At 40.3% G+C, this 19,634-nt stretch overlaps 1 protein-coding gene across 8 annotated transcripts in view; it reads right to left on the minus strand.

Annotated features, from left to right (window-relative positions):
• Nucleotides 1-19,634, minus strand: part of LOC107567086 (calcium-dependent secretion activator 1-like) — an 87,885-nt gene that overhangs the window by 38,636 nt on the left and 29,615 nt on the right. For all 8 annotated transcript variants that reach the window (XM_016252695.1, XM_016252696.1, XM_016252691.1 and 5 more), the window contains exons 4-6: nucleotides 6,968-7,048; nucleotides 6,391-6,624; nucleotides 4,360-4,481 (exon numbers count right to left, since the gene is read on the minus strand). In XM_016252695.1, the coding sequence (XP_016108181.1) occupies nucleotides 4,360-4,481; nucleotides 6,391-6,624; nucleotides 6,968-7,048 (437 nt within the window). The remainder of the gene's footprint in view (nucleotides 1-4,359; nucleotides 4,482-6,390; nucleotides 6,625-6,967; nucleotides 7,049-19,634) is intronic.

Below are 19,634 nucleotides of genomic sequence, written 5' to 3' on the forward strand. Positions count from 1 at the left end.
TTATCTACATCTTGGAAAGCCTGAGGGTGAATACATTTTCAGCCATTTTTTAAATTTATATTTATTCCAGAATTGACTCAGAAAGAGTTTGCTTTCTTTACTTCTAGCTTAACTTAATACAGTTTCCCCAAATTTTTCCAATTTACAGTGTTCAAATTCATGCTACGCTTGAAAAAGAGACAGTCATCTAAGACTTTTTTTTAGCTTTATGTACTATTTATTACTTTTTTGTCTTTTTTTACTAATTCACTGCCTCCTTTAATTTCTTGAAGAAAACACCCGCGGTAGCCTACAGTCCCTCTATGCTTTTCTCCTCTTTATGGCCACTAATCCATATGTAGTGTAAAGCCTCCATAAAGGGAGAAATATAATAACTGTGCAGCTTTGCTGGCTTCAACTTATGTATAAGAGATCCCACCGTAGCGGTGCTCAGCGAGAATGAGAGAAGACTATATAACTCAAAGACGTGCTTTAAATGATCAGTATTGATATTATCAATAATAAATGAACAATATGATGCAACAGTATAGAAAAGTACACCTAGGAAAACACAGATACACCGTCTGCTGCACACACACAGTGTGAGGGGTAGAGTTGGCCTAGTAAAACGAAACATGTGACATAATCTGCTGCCGTGGAAACAGGCTGCATGTTTCAGAGGCAGCAGTAAAATGAGACAGAAAGAAAAAGGGGGAGAGCAAAAAAGAGATGGAAAGGAAAAGAGGGCAAAAAGGGAAGCTAGCGCAAGAGGGGGGAAATCTGCTATGTGTGTGGTGGGAAGTGTGATTTATCACATAGAGAAGTGACAAATGCAGATTGAGCGATGGGTGAGCACAATCGTCAATCTGTTTAATGAACACCTGGGGGCGATAAATATCATAACGGCTGGGCGGTTGAGCAAAAAATTAGCAAAAACTGTTTTATTTGCAACAAAAGTGTGATTAATATGTGGTCATTTGCATGTGAAAATATGAGCTTGAGGAAAATTTGTTTGCCAAATGTTTGCCACTATATTTTTCTAAGGGCCTACAAGGGATATAAAATATTTTAGAACACAAAGGGAGGAATTCACAAAGAATGACTTGCACCCGCTGATGATTTTCACACTGTCTGTGTTGTCGTTGCAATAGATTTACTAAATGATGACATTTTACTTTCTGCAGACAGTAACTAGCGCAATTGTGAATGTTGTGAATGAGGTGCAATCTATAATTTATATAATAGATAATTTACTGTATAAAGAAAAGAGACTTTAGCATTGAAAATAATTACAAAGACTTAATTTAAATACACTGGAGTGCTATTTTACTGAATTTAGTGCCTGGTTGACATGGTTTGTGAACAAGAATCAGGTTTTTGCACTGATAAATCGCAAATATTAGTGAAGTCTTATGTTAATGAATGAAAGATGTTTAGTTTCTGGTTGAGTGTATGTATGGTTTCCATGGATTCGGATGGGTTAGCATTCTAACAGTGCTAACAGCGAGCGTCAGCGAGGTTGCTGACTTTGCACAAGGGCATGCATGGCTGAACTGTGTGTGTATGTGTGAAGGTGCCTTTGGGACAGCGCAAGATATGTTTATTCTTGAACAACTTGACTGGATAACATTTTCTAAGTACATGAATGTCAAATTTCTTTTTCTTGTCGATTCTGCTGTCTCTTTTGCAATCTCCTCCTCTTAATCTCTCTCCTTCAGCATGTCTGTTTGATGTGATACATTCCTGTGTGTCCATTAGTGCTGTTATGCTTTGCCAAAATGAGCCAATTCTCTCTGTTTCCAGCCGCCAGTGACAGCATGAATACATGAATATAGACTGAGTTCTATGACTCATAACCATAAGGCTTTTATAAGAGCTAAGTGCTTTACAGTTGAAGGAAGAAAAGAGCGGAAGCAAAATTTAAGTCACAAAAAGAAGAAAAGATTGGAATAGAATCATGGATAGAGAATAAAGAGGAGCAGGGGAGCTTTGATATGGGAAAGAAGTAGAGCTGCGCGCGAAATATTCATGAAAAATGTGCAAATTTGCTGGTGACGCAAAAAGAAACAATATTGTGAACGTGTGATGTGTTGATTGTGATGAAGTTTGCAACATCAACACTGTTATTAAATTGAACTGAATCAACACTGAACTGATTTGAGTTGTATAGCGACACTACTGTCTTCAGTAGAGCTGCTTATCGTTGAATTGAATTGTTTTAATGAATAAACTTTATACAGTTGTTGAACTGAACTGAACCAACACTGAACCGACTGGAGCTGAATAATGACATTATCATCTTGCTACAGCTGCTTTATAGAAGAATTTGGATTTGCATAATTGATTCTGTTATTTTCCAGTTTAATAGTGTAATGTTGCTTTGAAACAATCTCTACTGTATAAAGCACTATAAAAATAAAGGTGTCTTGACTTGAATGTTTTAATAGCATCTTTGATTTGAACTTCAGTAGCAAAAAATGGTTGGTATGTTTGATTTACTTCAGTTCAAATGAATCAGTTTCAATAAATCAACTCAAAACTCCAATTCAATTATTCATTTGCATCAGCACTTAAAATGGTATTTGTAATGGTATTTGTTTGCATGGTATTGTCCAAATAATTAAAAAATTTAAATAATGAAACAACTTTAAAAAGTAAGTGATAAAAAGGTATCATTTAAAAATTTGTGAAATAATAGTGAAATATATGTAGGTATATTACTGTTTATTTATATGCACTGGTGTAAATTTCTTGTGATCACATAGTGAAAAGCAATGTAAAAAACTTGTTCAAGATTTATACTGAATACTGTCAAAAATACTGAGATTTGATTGATGGATGGATTTATTTATTTTGTTTGCTTTTTTTTGCTATATTGCCCAGCCCTGGAAGGAAAGCATAGAAAGGAGAAAGGGATAAAACAGGGGGAACATGTACTTGAAGACTATGCTTCATTGTAGGTTTTCTTCATTTTGTGGGGCAAGAAGGTGACCTTGTATATGAAACAGATTTTACTCTCGTCAAAGGCATGCTATATGGTGTGTGTGTGTGTGTGCAAGTTCTCACAGGTACACACACACATGTGAAGGTTGTTGTGTGTGATGATAGAATCTAAATGCTAATTCTCACGTGACGTCATTATTCTTCGGGAGTGCTGGAGGCTCTCTGTCTCTCTCTTTTTCCCTTTTCCCCCCTCCGCTGGGATACGCACTCCTAATCAGTTTCTCCACAGCTGATTACTTTTCTGAGGAGACATGGAGGCTGTGTCTCATATTCTCTGATTCTTTCTCGCTCTCTCTTGCTCTACCATGCTCCCTCTCGCTCTTTAGCTCGTTATAAATTGGCATCTGATCCAATGATGGAACGTAGGGCCCAAAAATAGCACCACGTCGTGTGCTCATCCCTTGAGTAATTGCCTCTGGCCAAATAAGAGAGTTCTAGTTGGAGGACACAGCCCTGAAACTGCACTGTCGTTAGAAAACTGCTCCATATTATGAATGTAACGCTTTCTGAGAATGTGAAAGATTGTATTTTGTATGGTCGTAACATACAATTTTATATAATCACATTTTAGGGAAAATCTACAAATCCATAGGAAATCTACAGAGCTTATAACTAAAATGTAACTTATCATTAGCAATAGAATGATTGTATTAATGGATAATATAAATTTTGAGTAAACATTTGGTAAAAGAAGTATTTGTATAAAAATTTTTTGTATACAAATTTATACTCAGCTCATTTGTTATCAGTAAATTGTATTATATTTTTACATTACATCAGATGCCTTCCACCTTGCTCTAAAGATGTCGGCATTAGCCACTGAAATACCCATATCTGCATAAATGCACACATATTTTAAAATATTTTAACACATGACTGTAAAACTATAAAAATATACACTACCGTTCAAAAGTGGAATCACTAAGATTTTTTTTTTTTGAAAGAAATTAAAACCTTTGTTCAGTAAGGGTGTAACAAATTAATCAAAAGTGACAGTAAAGACATTAATGTTTCAAAACATTTCAATTTCAAATAAATGCTGTTCTTTCTTTTCTGGCTGCTGAAAATGTAGCTGTGGAATATATTATGTTTTAAAATATATTAAAATAGAATTAATTTGTAAATTTAAATTTAATTTGTAATACTTTTAACTTTAATTCTTTTAACAATATTATTATTAATTTTTATTATATTTTTGATCACATAAATGCAGTCTTGGTGAGAATAAGGGACTTCTTTCAAAACCATTAAAAAATCTCACCAACCCCAAACCTTTGAATGGTAGTGTAGATGTTTGAATCTTAACATTAGTTCCAAATGAGCCATTAAAAAGTATTTTCACTAAAAAGTAAAAGAAAAATAAGAAAAGTGGCCTACGTGGGTTTGGAGGCCTCAGCCTGGTCTGTCTGTAGCTTCTCTCCACCTTCCACCTCCATTGTGCAGTACACAATGCGATTGGGAGCCAGTGACTTCAACCCCTGAACTTCCATAATCACCACCTACACAAGAGGAACATTTGATCTTGATTTTATATGCAGGTATAGTATGTTTTGTAATGCTCGCAATTAAACATTCCCTTGGATGCTGTTTTAAAAGCTCTTATTTCATTAGCAGCCAATCAACTCAACATTTTTGACCACATTATCAACTTTTATTAGTATTCAACTTTCTTGTTCTTGACACTCATTGAATAAGCACTGTTTTTGTCTGGACCGAAAATCAATCCACACACCCAGAGCACCTATAAAATCTGCCAGCTTGTAGCTCCCCAAAACAAAATAGACTCCAAAGACAGAAGCCAGGCTATCAAATCCATAAAACAATGCTCTGTCAGCCTCTGTGACTACTAAAGCCATGCCACGTTATAATCAACTGCCCTCAAAACGAGCTAGCTCAAGATAGTATAATTATAGCAAAACCTCAGACTTGAGAGGGGAGATTTCTCAGAGGCATTCGATATTCTCAGGAATCATTTATCAAAAATGCAGTATAACCTTTTTTTTTTATATGCTGCAGCCCTTTCTGTCTGCAGTCTATCTATAATTTATGTGATAGCAAGGGCTGGAAACTCAGTAAAGATTAAAATCTCATAGATGTACAGTATGTGTTAAACTAACACTGCAGCTGCTAATGTTGCTAAATTTATCATTACTCCTCATTTAAATTCTCTATCAAAACTAAGGAGTGTCCATTAATTCGAAATGATGAAAGGCAAACCCTTAGACTCCCAAAAGATATTTACAAGTGTGGTAGTAAGCGCTATTTGAGATTGTTGAAAGGTTGGACTTTTTTTCAACTATGTAACATACTACAGACTATTTTTACCAAGTTTTATTTCAAATCAGCACATTTCTGCAGTTCAAAGGATACTGCTAACTACTGCTAAAACCTAAAAATACTTGGCAAAGTCTGTCATTTTTATGGAACTAGTGCCAAAATAACTTAAAGCAATAGCTCATCCAAAAATGACCATCCAGAATGTAGAAGATTTTGTTTCTTCACCAAAACAGATTTAGAGAAATTTAGCATTACATCACTTGCTCACCAATGGATCCTCTGCAGTGAATGGGTGCCGTCAGAATGAGAGTACAAACAGCTGATAAAAACATCACAATAATGCACAAGTAATCCTCACGACTCCAGTCCATCAGTTAACATCTTGTGAAATGAAAAGCTGTTTTTTTTTTTAAAATAAATCCATTACTTGATGGACTGGAGTCATGTGGATTATTTGTAGATTGTTATGATGTTTTTATCAGCTGTTTGTACTCTCATTCTGACGGCACCCATTCACTGCAGAGGATTCATTGGAGAGAAAGTGATGTAACGCTAAATTTCTCAAAATCTGTTCCGATTAAAAAACAAACAAACTTGTCTATATCTTAAATGGCCAGAGAGTGAGTACATTTTCAGCAAATTTTCATTTTTTTTTGTGTACTATTCATCCTATCATTCTTTTTGCATCAGACATTGTCTCACAAGTTTGGTTATATGTTTTACACTTAATAGTTAATTGTGTACAAAACATCAAGAATGTCTCAGTAAGACCAAGATGACACAAACCTTCACCAAAGAAAGTCAAATGCATGGACGTGTAAAGGAGGCCAGCTAGTAGGTGCTATGCAGGTAAACCTCACTCCCTGATCTCAAGAGGCACTCTAGCAATTGATGCTAGAGGCTGCAGTCTTTAGCCTCCTTGTTAGTGTGCCTGCCTCCCATGCCTGCGACCTGGGTTCGAGTCCCACTCGGGTGCAAGTAGGACCCGGGGGGGTTACAAAAAGCCTTGAGCAGGGCCACAACTTAAATTCGCTCTCTCTCCCCTGGGCCCGATGAGACAGCATACTATGTGAGCCCTGGCCTTGAGCACAAAACTAAACTACACTGCCAGAAGGCTAGAACAGTTCTTACCTCAAGTGTGAAAGACAGCACAACATCAGACTTGGACAGCTGGTTTTCATCTTCCTGTCCCATATCAATGATGGAGGTGTTGTGTCCCCTCTTTAGCTTCTGCAGTTTGAACTCTCCTCCCTTTGAAACTGGCATGCTCTCCAGGTTAGCCATCAGCTGGTTGACTGAGCTCTTCAGTTCTTCAATAAACATAGCCTCCATCTCCTTTGACACAAACTTGGGGAATTTGCCAGCCTGAATTTTTTGAGAAAGAAAGAAGAAATTCTTACAATAAATTACAATAAACAATTTAAAAAGATCACTGATGTTCACACTATTAAAAAATAGTATTTTGTAAGCCTGTATGAAAGAAATCTGAACTGAACTTGATTAAATATGTCAACCTGATGACCCAAAAGATATTCACTATGGAACAAGTCCTACTTGGCAAAATTCTAGTCATTTGGTTGGAATTATAAAGTGACTGTGGGTGCATAAACTGAATTGGCTGAGATGCAATGGAATGGATGCCAGCTCTGTTTACAACAAGTCCTGAGCATCTCTGTCCACGTGTAAGTGACCAAATGATGAGACGTACCCGGGCAATCTGATCAGCCATCTGCAGACGCCCATCCAGTTCCCTCCTGATCTGAGCTGCTTGCTCATCCAGATTATCCAACTGCACACACACACCCAAAGTAATATCGGTTACCATCAGTCCACACACTAATACCAACCTATACATCTCCAAAGCTAATCAAGTCTGACCCGTTACAACTTCCCTGCACCCCATATGTGACATAATTGGGGTCACCAGGGGTCAGACGTCGAAAAGGCAAATGGCCACACACATCCTGAAAGCAGAAATACAACTGTTCCTTATTACTCTGAGTGATTAAAACTAATTAAAATAATTTTCATTAATTGGAATAAAACTGACATAAAATAAAAAATTTATATTACATTTGATTAAAGCTTTATCTTAAAACGATAATGAGAAATATTGCCTTGGCAACTGACTAAACTAAGTTTAATTTAATGTATCAAAATTACTAAAACTAAAACTCAAATAAAAATAAATTAAACCTAAATAAAATAAAATAACAAAAATGACAAAAGCACATAAAATTATTAAAAATTAAAACAGATATAAAAATGAAAAGCTAACAAAAATATTAATAAATACTTTTTATAATTACTATTAGTATTTATTTTACTTTTAATGTGTATAATACTAAAATAATACTGATCCTTGGTTAATTTGTGAAATAAAAAAGTAATGAGGAACAGTTGCATTTCTCCTTTCAAGATGTGAGTGACCATCTACCTTTTAATTTAAGTGATTAAAATTATTAAAAATCTTTTTCATTCACCGAGATAAAGCTTAAATAAAATAAAATATAAATTTTACATTAGATGAAAATTAGAAATGTTGCCTTGGCAACTAATTGAAATAAGTTTAAGATGAAGTACTAAAAAGTACTAAGTGATTAAAGGAAAAGTTCATTTAATATCTGTTACAAAGAAAATCTATTTAATTCATACTTTTCATTTTTACCAACTGATGTATGTCAAAATGTTCATCTTTATATATTTGTTGGTCTTCTGCAACCCACACACAGCATCAGTAAATAAATCTAATATATTCCATCTGTAACCAATTTTTGCACTGCTCAAACAGCCCCTCATACATAAATATATGGCTATAAATCCTGTTGTAAAGCATAAACTATATCACACCCACGAGGACCCATGGGGAAGATGGAGAACTCCTATGGAGAGGAAAAATCTGATGTGCTGCAATAGGAAATAATCTCTCCACCCCCGATAACTCTGTTGCATGCATGAGGGTGTGCAAGCGTGTCACTGTCTGTTTGTGTGTTATGACATCTGAAGCCTCCCCATCCAAAGCCATCACTTCCTGTCTATGTCACTCTCCTGCTCCTGTCCACACAGAATCCACGGGCGACAGCACCAAGGCAACACTTGCCATGGCGACAGTCTGGAGAGGGAAACATTGTCACATGGGGCAGAGTTGAGTCCTCGTCCCAAGAGCCCTGTCTATCTTCTGCCCTGCTCTCCAGAGGCTGTGTTCTAATTAAGCATGGCTCAGCAAATACAGGAACCTTCTGTGTGTGCATTTGTGCAAGTGCGGCCCCTGGAATAGCAACTTACAGATCAGAATTCTCTGCTGCATTGTGTTCGACTAAAAGCTTTTTTTTTAATTATTGATCATAACCCCTTTGGTCTTCAAAAGTCTGCATATGGGTTTTGTCTGAAGCTAAAAATGCCAGACTGAACTTTGATGGAACATTGGGAGGACTACAGTGACCTAATGACCTGTTTCATGATCGCATTGTTCTCCAGGCTGACTCAGGGGAGAGTAGTTGTGGAAGGGTGTGCCATAATTTTTTGAAAACAGGCAACCTCTGCTCTCGATTTATGCAAAATGATCATCTCTCTATGGTTCTCAAACATTTCATGCATGTAGCTAAAAAATAATCCATTCTAAATAATTTACAGGAGACATCTACAAACACAAATGAAATGCTGGTCAGGAATTGCCTGGTAGATCCAAGTACAAACAAGGTGGTAAAGCTCAATTTCCTCATTTATTTTGCACGCTCCTGTTCTGTTTGGAGGTAAAAGGCTCTTTCATCAAAAGCCTAGTCCTAAAGGCCATGTTATGGGCATGTGTTGAACATTAATTCATACAGTGTGTGACATTTCACATCAAAGCATATTAAAGCAACAAGCCATGGGATGTCATGCATTATATTGATTTTACACTAATAAAAGTGTGTGTGTGTATGTATATGTATATAGTTAATATAGTAATAAATCACAAAAACAATTCTTCTAAAAATAATAATAAAATAATAATAAATAAAATAATTATTATGAATTAATAATTCAAGGGGGTATTTAGAGCTTGAGTTGAGTCTTGTGCTTAAGTTATGGACACTAAGTCAAACATGTTTACCTTTTACTCAAGGATTACGTGATAATTTATGGACTGTTTATGGAAGGGATGTTTTATGGGAGGTTTAGCAGAAATAAAATTCAAGGAATTAAACACTTTCTGAAGGCATTGTAATTAATTAGAAAGCTCTCTTCGCTCTTGTTATTCTCTGTTGCAAGCAGTAAACAGAAAATTCCTGGCCTGGTATAATCTCTAACTAAAGACACTGAAATATAATTCAAAGGAACTTTAGCGTTCGACTGTTGTTTGTTTAGTTTGGACCCTTTAATTCAAAAGATACAAAATCCCTGTTGGTTTTACGTACAGCACCCAGTGTAACAGGCACAGGGTTCAAACGGTAATGTTCACTTCAGTGCTGTGATGTGATGGAGTTAGACGGCATCTCAGCAGAGGGAGCTCCTGACAGCTGTAACCCCAATTCCTCGGTCCTCACCGAGATGGAGCGAGTGAAACTCAGAGACTCACCGCATCAATAATGCATTCACACATTTAGATTTGCTGATGGCAGACTGTGTTCTCAACCTTGCTTGTTTCTTCCTCGTCTCTCTTTCTCGCCTTTTTCTGCTGTCACCACACTCCTTCACAGCATTTCTCTCAACCACCTCTCCAACTGTCTTGATTCTCTCTCTTCCCTTCAAGGCTCCTCTGCTGCGTGCGAGAGAGTGATATCTGTGACATTGTGTGAAGTAATAGGCTAGACAGCACAAGATCGAGTCATGTGACTAAACCCTACAGCATGACCTTCGGCTGTCCACTGATATATTCAAAAGCCTGAATATCTTGGCTACTTTATTATTGATCTACTGGCCAATCTGGCAGATAGGAAGTGACAGAGGTGTTGTGCGCGTGTCTTTGTGTGTGTGCATGGGTGGGGTTAGATTAGAAAACATGTTGCAATGGTCAGCAAAAGCAGGGTATTAAGACACGCACCAAAGAAGAAGAAAAGGGAAGGATTTGTAAGGCCATTTTACACGGTACACTGTTACAAAGGGTTTCTAGTTCATTTTCAATGGGACAGAGGCAGCAGAATGGGGGCGGCACTGAAGCAACACTGGTTGCTGTGCTTGTGCTCAAAAATCCTGATTTGTTGTGCATGTGGAAAGATAAAAAAAAATTAAAGGTTTAAAAAAAATCTTTCCATAGCTTTTATTCAAAATAAGACATTTTTGTTGTCATAAAACAACAACAACAACAATTTAGCAGATTTTCCTGAGCTATATAAATCCTAAAAAATAGTTAATATCCAGTCTGCTCACCAATCTCATTTATTAAGCTGATTTTTTATTTGTGCTTAGCCTATTTTATGGGAAAAAAATAACAAATTTTATTGGCAAATTGTCACTAACACAAACCAATCAGCTACTGTATAAACATAAATGTTAGACTAATGATTGAATAATGGTTGCATTATTTATTTTATAATTATATAAATTTTTGTATTGCTACAACTGCATAAACACAATAAGATGATCACAAGCTGACTTTTTAATGATAATTTATGTAACAATTTTTTTGGTTTTTCAATTTATACAAAAAATGACTGGAGAGACTGTCAAAAACAATGACAGCTGGAAGAAATTAAGTGTTCCAGTGTAAATCGCTTCATTATAATGAGAGCAATTTAGTTGCAATGTTCTGTTCCCTTTCAGTCAGTCACTCTCGACGTCACGTCGGATGACCGACGAAATTGGGATCTCGCTTAGAGAGACCAATCTACTTCGAGTGTAAATTAAACGAGCCAATGCACATTGGCATGCGATTATTGCATCCAGCTGCCGCTGATCACAGAGTGAGTATAAGTAGGCAGCAGATGCAGCGCATATTCAGCTTTTCGCTTAGGAGCCGAGTGATCACATCGTTCTGCTCCTGACTACTCTACTGAGAGAAGAAGACTGAACGAGTTCAGCACGCTCTTGGAGAGCTCTTCGTGTTGGCGGTACGGCGCTTCAGCGGTGGTGGTTTCCCGTGTCGAGTGGGTTGCACACATCAGGCTGCACTACCCCCTGTTTGTGTTGCAGATGATCATCTCCCCTGTGCGCCTCAGCATGCTAAAATAGCTTTTTCCCCTAAAAGAGCAATTTCTTTCTAAAGACGACGTTGCGTGGCAAACTTGGCATTATGTCTTTGTAAAGACGATGTGGGTCTTGCTATAGACAACGTATCACCCGGGTGCGGTCGTTACCTGGCGCTGGGTGATGGTCACGATCACTGCCTCACATGCCTGGGCATGTAGCACGCTGAGGTGGCGTTTGTGGATGAGTCATCTTCTCATTGCGGGAAGATGATAATCTCGGAGTTGCCACCGTGTCCAGAGCCCTCAAGGTTGCACGATTGGTTCTCGGGGTGGTCCACACTGGTTCTCAGTGCCCCACCTCAGTGCCTTTCTTCCTGGAGGTGTATGAGGAGCTCAACAGGTCGTGGACAGCAACTTTTTACTGCCGGAAACCAATCTGCTGGTTCCTCCTCCCTCACCACCCTCGATGGTGGGGCAGCTAGGGGGTTACAAGGGTCCCCCCAGTGGAGCGGTCGGTTTCGATGCAGTTGTGTCCTAATACCGCCTCCAACCGGCAGGGAGAACCGTGCCTCCCCTCTCCTCCCGGGTCTGTAGGTACTTGACTGGCCAGCGATGCTTATACGACCTGTGGAGAAGCTGCCTCCGCCTTACACGCTACGGCGTGATTGCAAGTGCACCAGGCCAAGGCACCGAGGGACTTGCATGAGGGTGGTCACGACTTGGAAGTTCGCAGAGAACTCCGCACCGCGGCGGACCTCGCGCTACGAGTGACAAAGTTTACGGCGTGGTCTCTGGGTTGTGCGATGTCCACTATGGCGGTCCAGGAGTGCCATTTCTGGCTGTGACTGGCTGACATGCGCGAGACGGACAAGACACGATTCTTGAACGCCCCCGTGTCCCAGGCCGGCCTGTCGGTGACACGGTGGAGAACTTGCCCAGCGGTTCTCCGCTGACCAAAGCAGACTGAGGCCATCAGGTACATCCTGCCCCGGCGTGCAGCTGCTGTCGTTGCCGAGGGCGGTCCCCCTGCCACCGCCCCGCTCCTGCGGCCTCCAGCAAAGCTGCGCCGTGGAGATAATCTTTTCATCTTTTACCCAAATACTCGACAAAGAGCAATTCCTCTATTTCTGGGTCGCCAGAGGGGACGGGGGGTTGTGGATGATCCAGTGCGTATCACACTCTCGAGATTGGTTTACAGCGGTTGACCTGAAGGATGCGTACTTCATGTGTCGACCCTTCCGCGCCACAGACCATTGCTGTGGTTCGCGTCCCTCCCGGAAATAATGCTCCTCGCAACAGCCCCTCCTTGGCCGATGCCTCTGAGGAAGGATCTACTGACTCAGAGACGGGGCACCCTTTGGCACCCGCGTCCAGACTTCTGGAAACTTCATGTCTGGTCCCAAAAAAAAATGGACGGGACGCGGAGGTTCTAAGTGACCTACCTCAAGAGGTAGTTGACACCATCACTTCAGCGAGTGCACTGTCTACAAGACACACCTACGCTTTGAAGTGGAACCTGGATAGTGGATGCCATCACCCTGGCTTATCAGGCACAGGATGTGCCCTGCCCGTTCAGGTTGCGAGCTCACTCAACTAGAAGTGTTGCATCCTCCTGGGCGCTGGCTCATGGTGCCTCGCTGGCGGATATCTGTAGAGCTGCGGGCTGGGCGACCCCTAGCACATTCGCTAGATTCTATATTTTGTGTGGAGTCGGTATCCTCCTGTGTTCTCACCTCAAACGGGTAGAAGCACTGAGAGGCCCCGGCTTCGGGTCGGCTTGCAAAACCACTCCAGAGAGTCCATATAGTAGACCCTGTTGAGCTCCTCCGTCCCCTCGGCAGCCAGACGTGGCGGAGCGTCCGGCGCCAGGCCTTCACTCGTTGAATCCTCGAGAACCGGTAGGAGGCTGTGTTCCATATGTAAGACCTAAGTGGATCCCATATGTGTAAAGTGTGCCCTCTCCCTCTTGTGCAGGTCCCCTTCGAACGAATTGGTATGGACCTCATCAGGCCATTAGAGCGATCGGCACGGGGGCTTCGCTTTGCATTAGTCCTAGTGGATTATGCAACGCGATACCCCGAGGCAGTGGCCCTCCGCAGCATTTCCGCGAAAAGTGTGGCGGAGGCCCTGTTTCATCTTATCTCCCGGGTGGGAATCCCGAAAGAGATTCTCACCGATCAAGGCACGGCGTTTATGTCACGGACTCTCCACGAACTTTACAGACTCTTGGGCATTAAATCGATTCACACCAGCGTTTATCACCCACAAACAGACGGTCTGGTCGAACAATTTAATCGCACATTAAAAACCATGATTCGGAAGTTCGTTCACGAAGACGCCAAAAATTGGGACAAATGGCTGGAACCCCTCTTGTTTGCCATGCGCGAGGTCCCCCAAGCCTCCACGGGTTTTTCCCCCTTCGAGCTTCTCTATGAACGTCAGCCCCGCGGGGTGTTGGACATCCTACGAGAAACTTGGGAGGACGGACCTTCGGACAGCAAAAATGAAATTCAGTATGTGCTGGACCTGAGAACGAAACTCCACACTTTGGGGTGGGTCTCCATGGAGAATTTGTTGCAGGCTCAGGGCAGACAAAGCCGGTTATACAACAAGGGAGCCAGATTGCGCGAATTTACACCAGGAGAGAAAGTACTTGTATTACTCCCCACTTCTAGTTCCAAATTACTCGCCAAGTGGCAAGGGCCCTTTGAGGTCACACGGCGAGTTGGGGATCTCAATTATGAGGTAGTGCGCTCAGACAGGGGCGGAGCACATCAGGTGTACCATCTCAACCTCCTTAAAAAATGGAGCGAGGCGGAATCAGTGATGCTGGCGATGGCGGTGAGCGGAGAGGAAGATCTCGGGCCAGAAGTGAACACCAAAAGTCAATCTCTTGCTCTGGCCCCGGGAGGAGATCACCTCTCGCCCTCCCAACTCACTGATGTAGCCAGGGTGCAAGCTGAGTTTGCGGATGTGTTCTCGCCCGTGCCTGGCCGCACGGACCTCATTCAGTACCACATTGAGACCGAGCCCGGCGTGGTGGTGCGCAGCCGGCCGTATCGGCTGCCTGAACACAAAAAAAAAGTAGTTCAGAGTGACTGACCTCACTAAAAAGGAAGCACCAGACCCGGTCTAGTGGACGGAGCAGTGCCAGCAGGCTTTCACCCAGGTAAAGCCTGCTCTGTGTGGCGGGCCGCTCCTTCACTCCCCTGACTTTTCTCTCCCTTTTTTGTTGCAGACCGACGCGCCGGACAGGGGGCTGGGAGCGAACGGCCGGTGCTGTACATCAGTCGGAAGCTCTCAAAGAGGGAGACGATGTACAGCACCATTGAGAAGGAATGTCTGGCAATCAGATGGGCCGTCCTCACCCTCCGTTATTATCTCCTGGGACGGGAGTTCACCCTCTGCTCGGACCACGCGCCCCTGCAGTGGCTCCACCACATGAAGGATACCAACGCGCGGATCACCCGTTGGTATCTAGCATTGCAACCCTTCAAGTTCAAGGTGATCCACAGGCCGGGGGTACAGATGGTAGTAGCGGACTTCCTCTCCCGGAATGGGGGGGGGCTGCAGGCCGGAGGGCTCCCCGGCCCCAGTCGGGCGGTGGGGGTATGTGGCAGGAGGGGCGGGGTTCAGCGAGGTCTGCATCGGGAGAGAGAGGCAGGAGACGAGCGGTGCGTAAGTAGGTCAAGTGCAAATGATAAACACCTGTGTCTTGTTTCAGTAATTGGTGTGGAGGGACCGGATAAAAGGGGCCACCTGGAACATGATGGGAGGGAGACGGACTGGGTACGCGAGCGACCCGGGGAGACGGGTGTAGATACACGGAAGCAAGTTGTGTTATGTTTGTTATGAGTTATTGACTGCGAATCTGACAGCGCTGAGTGAGCGCCGTATTGTGTGCAGTGCGCAAGAAATTTAAATAAAGCTCGCATCCCAGCAAGCCGACCCTGCCTTCTTTTGTTTGCTAGCATTGATCAGTAGTGATCATTTTATATTCAACATTATCTCTCACGTGTACGGAAAACAAGAAAACTAAAAAAAAAATTTTTTTTACTGCCTACCATGCACTGCATAAAATGCCCTTAAGACAGAGAAGTAGTAAGTGAGAGACAGTAAAATAAAGAGACAGGTAGACAAGGATATGTTCTTAAATGACCGATGGTTTCCATTTTAATAGTTAAGAGTCAAATATGCCACATTTCATCATGTACTATAAAATAATGAAAGGACAAAACAGCAGAACTGTTCTTTTAAAAAGGGCAGAAGCAGCCACATTCTTTTAAAGGGCTGTTAGGGAAAAAAGACAACCAATTATGCACATTATTATATAGAACAAATGCATTGTTTCAGTGCATGATAGCATAAAAATGTGAATGATCATTTGCAATGTGTGTGTGTGTGCCGTAACCCTGCTGGTTCATTATGAGCTGTTGATTAGTGGAGCACATAATCAGCTCCTGTCACCAGCAGCAATGAACCAACCTTCTCTCTCTTTCTCTTTTTCTGCAGTTACTGTAATCAACATATGAAAGAAACTGCTTTTGTTGTTGGGTCAGCTGGACTGCTATGGGTTGTTTGTATCAACGTTTCCTATTGCTTTTGAGGAGATGAACAGGAGCTTTAAATGCAAAGCAATAGAGCTGACAAATTAAAGGAGCTTTTAAAGAAAGGGAGGGAGAGAGGGAGAAAGAGAGAGATAGAGGTTGTCTGACAAAGCACAATATCACTGCCAGTTTTCATATGTACACAATAACTGTATAGGCTTGGCAAAGACAACATACTGCTATTGTAGAAACTTCTCACTGTCACTACTCAAGTCACTGTTCTGCCAGTGTTTCATCATCTCACGTCGGCTCATTTACTGTGAATCTAGCTGTTCTTTTTATTTTACAATAATAAGAGTATTATTGTAATAAAAATATTAAGCATAAATATTGTATTTAATAATAATCACAAAAATCCAATTATTATTTTATTCATATTGTGGAAACAGTGAAAATGTTGTCTATAAAAAAGTGGAAAGAGATTCTGTTCTCTGTTCACTTTATGGTTAGGGTTTGAGTTGGTTCTTGTAAAGAATAACACAAGTGAGAACACCCAAATTTTCCCCAAATTGTCCAACCCTAAAAGGATGGTTCAGACTTAAAGATGCCTTGAGAGAAAGATGAACTCTCCAACAAAAAAAACACCCCAATAATTCTAGAATGATTTCATTTTTTTCAACAGCTATTCTAGTGAACATTCCTAATTTTTTCATAATGCAAAATATGTTGCCAAAAAAGGAAATATTGCAATGTCAGTTTTTTACAATATCATGCAGTCCTCTATCTATCTATTTAGGTAAATACCCACAGACAATTCTTTACATACATTTTTAAGCTGTCAGAGAAGCCAACATTCAAAGCTATACATGTCTCCTAAACAACAAAGAACAGACAACAATGAGAGAGAAGAAACAGGAAAGGCTGAATGAATCTATTCAGTAATTCAATGAGGAGGCTCTTGAGAGCACCAGAGGTGTGCATCACAGAGAGAATCTATTTGTGACTGGAGGGAGATGAGCGTGAATGGACCAGTTTATGAGCTAGCACTAATTACAGCGCACAGCACATTCACTGTTTTCTATTAACTTGACTTAGAAGCGATTCAAGCAATAATATTTAAAAGTAATCCAAAAATATTCTTTCTGAATGATGTCAGAATCCCAAAATGTTACCCCTGAAATGCGGTTTTGTGTTATCCATATGACTATTAGAAATGCTACGGTAGAGTAAGTCGTGTTGACTTTGCTTTCAGTCGCTATGGCACTGGCAAACACTAAATATGCAGTCTCCGTTGCTTTGTTTGCAAACATTATTTGCCAAAATGCTCCCACCACAACTGCCCGCCACAGTCCATTAACCATTGCGTGGCGAAATAATCAGAAAGCAATCCTACACTCATCCATCCTTATTTGACAGGTTTCCTGTAAAAGGCTTCTTTTTTTAGCGCACAATTGGCTGATAATAACACACACTTTGAGATGGTTCAGTAGCTCTACATTCAAATGGTCTGCAATATTTGCTGCTGAAATAAGCAGTGAATACATATAGTGGCCCAAATTTTTTTGGGGATATTTAAGTCACACTTTTGTCTGCCACTGCATTAGATATCAAACCAAGTCACATTTTTTTACAAAATTGTAATGTTTTAAATTCTAAAACAATAGATTCAAAATGAAAATGTCAATGTAATTATACAGTATTTAGGCATTTTAAGTCTACAAAACTTTTTTGGGGTCTCTGTATGTAGGGCTTCAGCTCTTTTAAAAATGTAAAAACAAAGCCAGAGGAAAGGTTGGCCGCAAAGATAACGCAATGGAATGTTTTTTTTTTGTGATGATGGGTATGTGTATGTGCAAGGCAGTCAACAGCGCAGTTGCTCCAGCTGAATGCAGAGTGGCAGACAATTTTTGCCAATTATGTGTGATTGTGCTTTCATTAAATACACTGCAGGTGGTGTATGAAGCATCTTTTGGCAGCCAAGAGAAAATGCCTCCTACACACGGCCTTGCGACCCACACAACAGAGTCCTTCCTGAGGATAAAGGGAAAGAGCAAGAGAAAGGCTTTTTGTTACTCTACAAAAGCAAAATATGCTTGGTTTGATGTAGAGTGGCCCAATTGATTTTTGTTTACTGTGTAAAGAAACTCATGGTAAACACATTTTTGATACTAACTTGGAAATCCAACCAATTGCCTGATTGAGATTAGCTGATAGTGCAAGTTGTAACATTTCTGAAATCATCAAATAAACATAAGGAACCTTTCACCAAATTAGTTTTTCAAAGCTAGTATAAATCAGTGCTGATTGACTAGTTAATTGATGATCTCCCAAAGCAATTACAAGGGCTTTTTGATCATAAAAAGCATAGATCTTGCCAACAGGATGATATGACATCCTAGCCTCTGAGTCATCCCAAATGTGTGGCTGTGATCTATTCAAAGTGGGTTTAAAATAGCTGTTTTAGCTGTGTCAGGAGTCCTCCATCTACTCCAGAAAGCATATGCCTTGGAGGATTCTCTAAAATAATCTCTTATAAGCTAAAATCCTGAAGATATAGTTATATGACCCTTTCTTTTTTGTATCCTCTAAGCCTAACAATAAATTTGAATCATTAAAAAAGGTCTTATACACTACCGTTCAAAAGTTTGGGGTCGGTTTTTATTGTATTTGAAAGAAGTCTCTTATGCGTGCCAAAGCTGCATTAAAAAACTATTATGAAATATTATTACAGTTTTAAGTATCTGTTTACTATTTTAATATTTTTTAAGTGTAATTTATTCCTGTGATAGCAAAGCTGAATTTTCAACAGCCAGTCATTAGTATCACATGATCTTTCAGAACATGCTGATTTGTTGCTCAAAAAATATTTCTTAATATTATCAATGTTGAAAACAGTTCTGCTGCTTAATATTTTTGTCAAATCATAAATTTTTTTTAGGATTCTTTGATGGATAGAAAGTTAGAAAGTGGATAGAAAGTACAGTATTTATTTGAAATATAATTTTTTTTGTAACAATGTACAGTAGAAGTCCTTACTGTCACTTTTGATCAACTTGACAGCCCCTGGTCATTATTGACTTTCAATATATGGAGAAGAGCAGTATAAACACGCCCCTCCAGCCTTTCATTCCCCAGCAGAAAGAAAATCACACCGGTTTGAAAACGCACATGAGTCTGAGTAAATGATGACAGAACTTTCAACTATTTCTGTAAGTGCATGTACCATCTGCATTTGACGATATAAAAAAGTGCCTATGAAACTGGCAGAAAATCAGAGGCAAAACATTGTTTTTTTGTCATGGAAACAGTGCTTGCAGGTATACTTGTCACACAGAAATGGTGAAAAATGCTGGTTGTGGGCTTATTTGTCGGCAGATGCAGCAATTTTGCCCCTACCAGCACTGTGATGTTTTGACAACACTGACATGAACGCTGTTGGGACTGAGGAGATTTTATGCTGAACTTCCCTCCTACTTGTTCCGCTCCCCTCACTTGATGTTTGTCCATCCATCTAAAATACATGTTTACCAGATGATAAATTAACAGTTCCTTACCATTTCACTGAAGGCATTTTTCAGTGTGTTATAGATCCCTTAAATGCTTTCAACGAATGCCAATTTGGCCATATTTACAAACTGAGGATGTTTAATTTGATTAAGGAAATAAACTTGGTCTCTAAGTAAATGCTCTGTAGCATCCCATCTGAGAAATATAAGATCCA

Source organism: Sinocyclocheilus grahami, unplaced genomic scaffold (genome assembly GCF_001515645.1).
Source record: "Sinocyclocheilus grahami isolate Dianchi unplaced genomic scaffold, SAMN03320097.WGS_v1.1 scaffold1127.1, whole genome shotgun sequence".
NCBI lineage: Eukaryota > Metazoa > Chordata > Actinopteri > Cypriniformes > Cyprinidae > Sinocyclocheilus > Sinocyclocheilus grahami.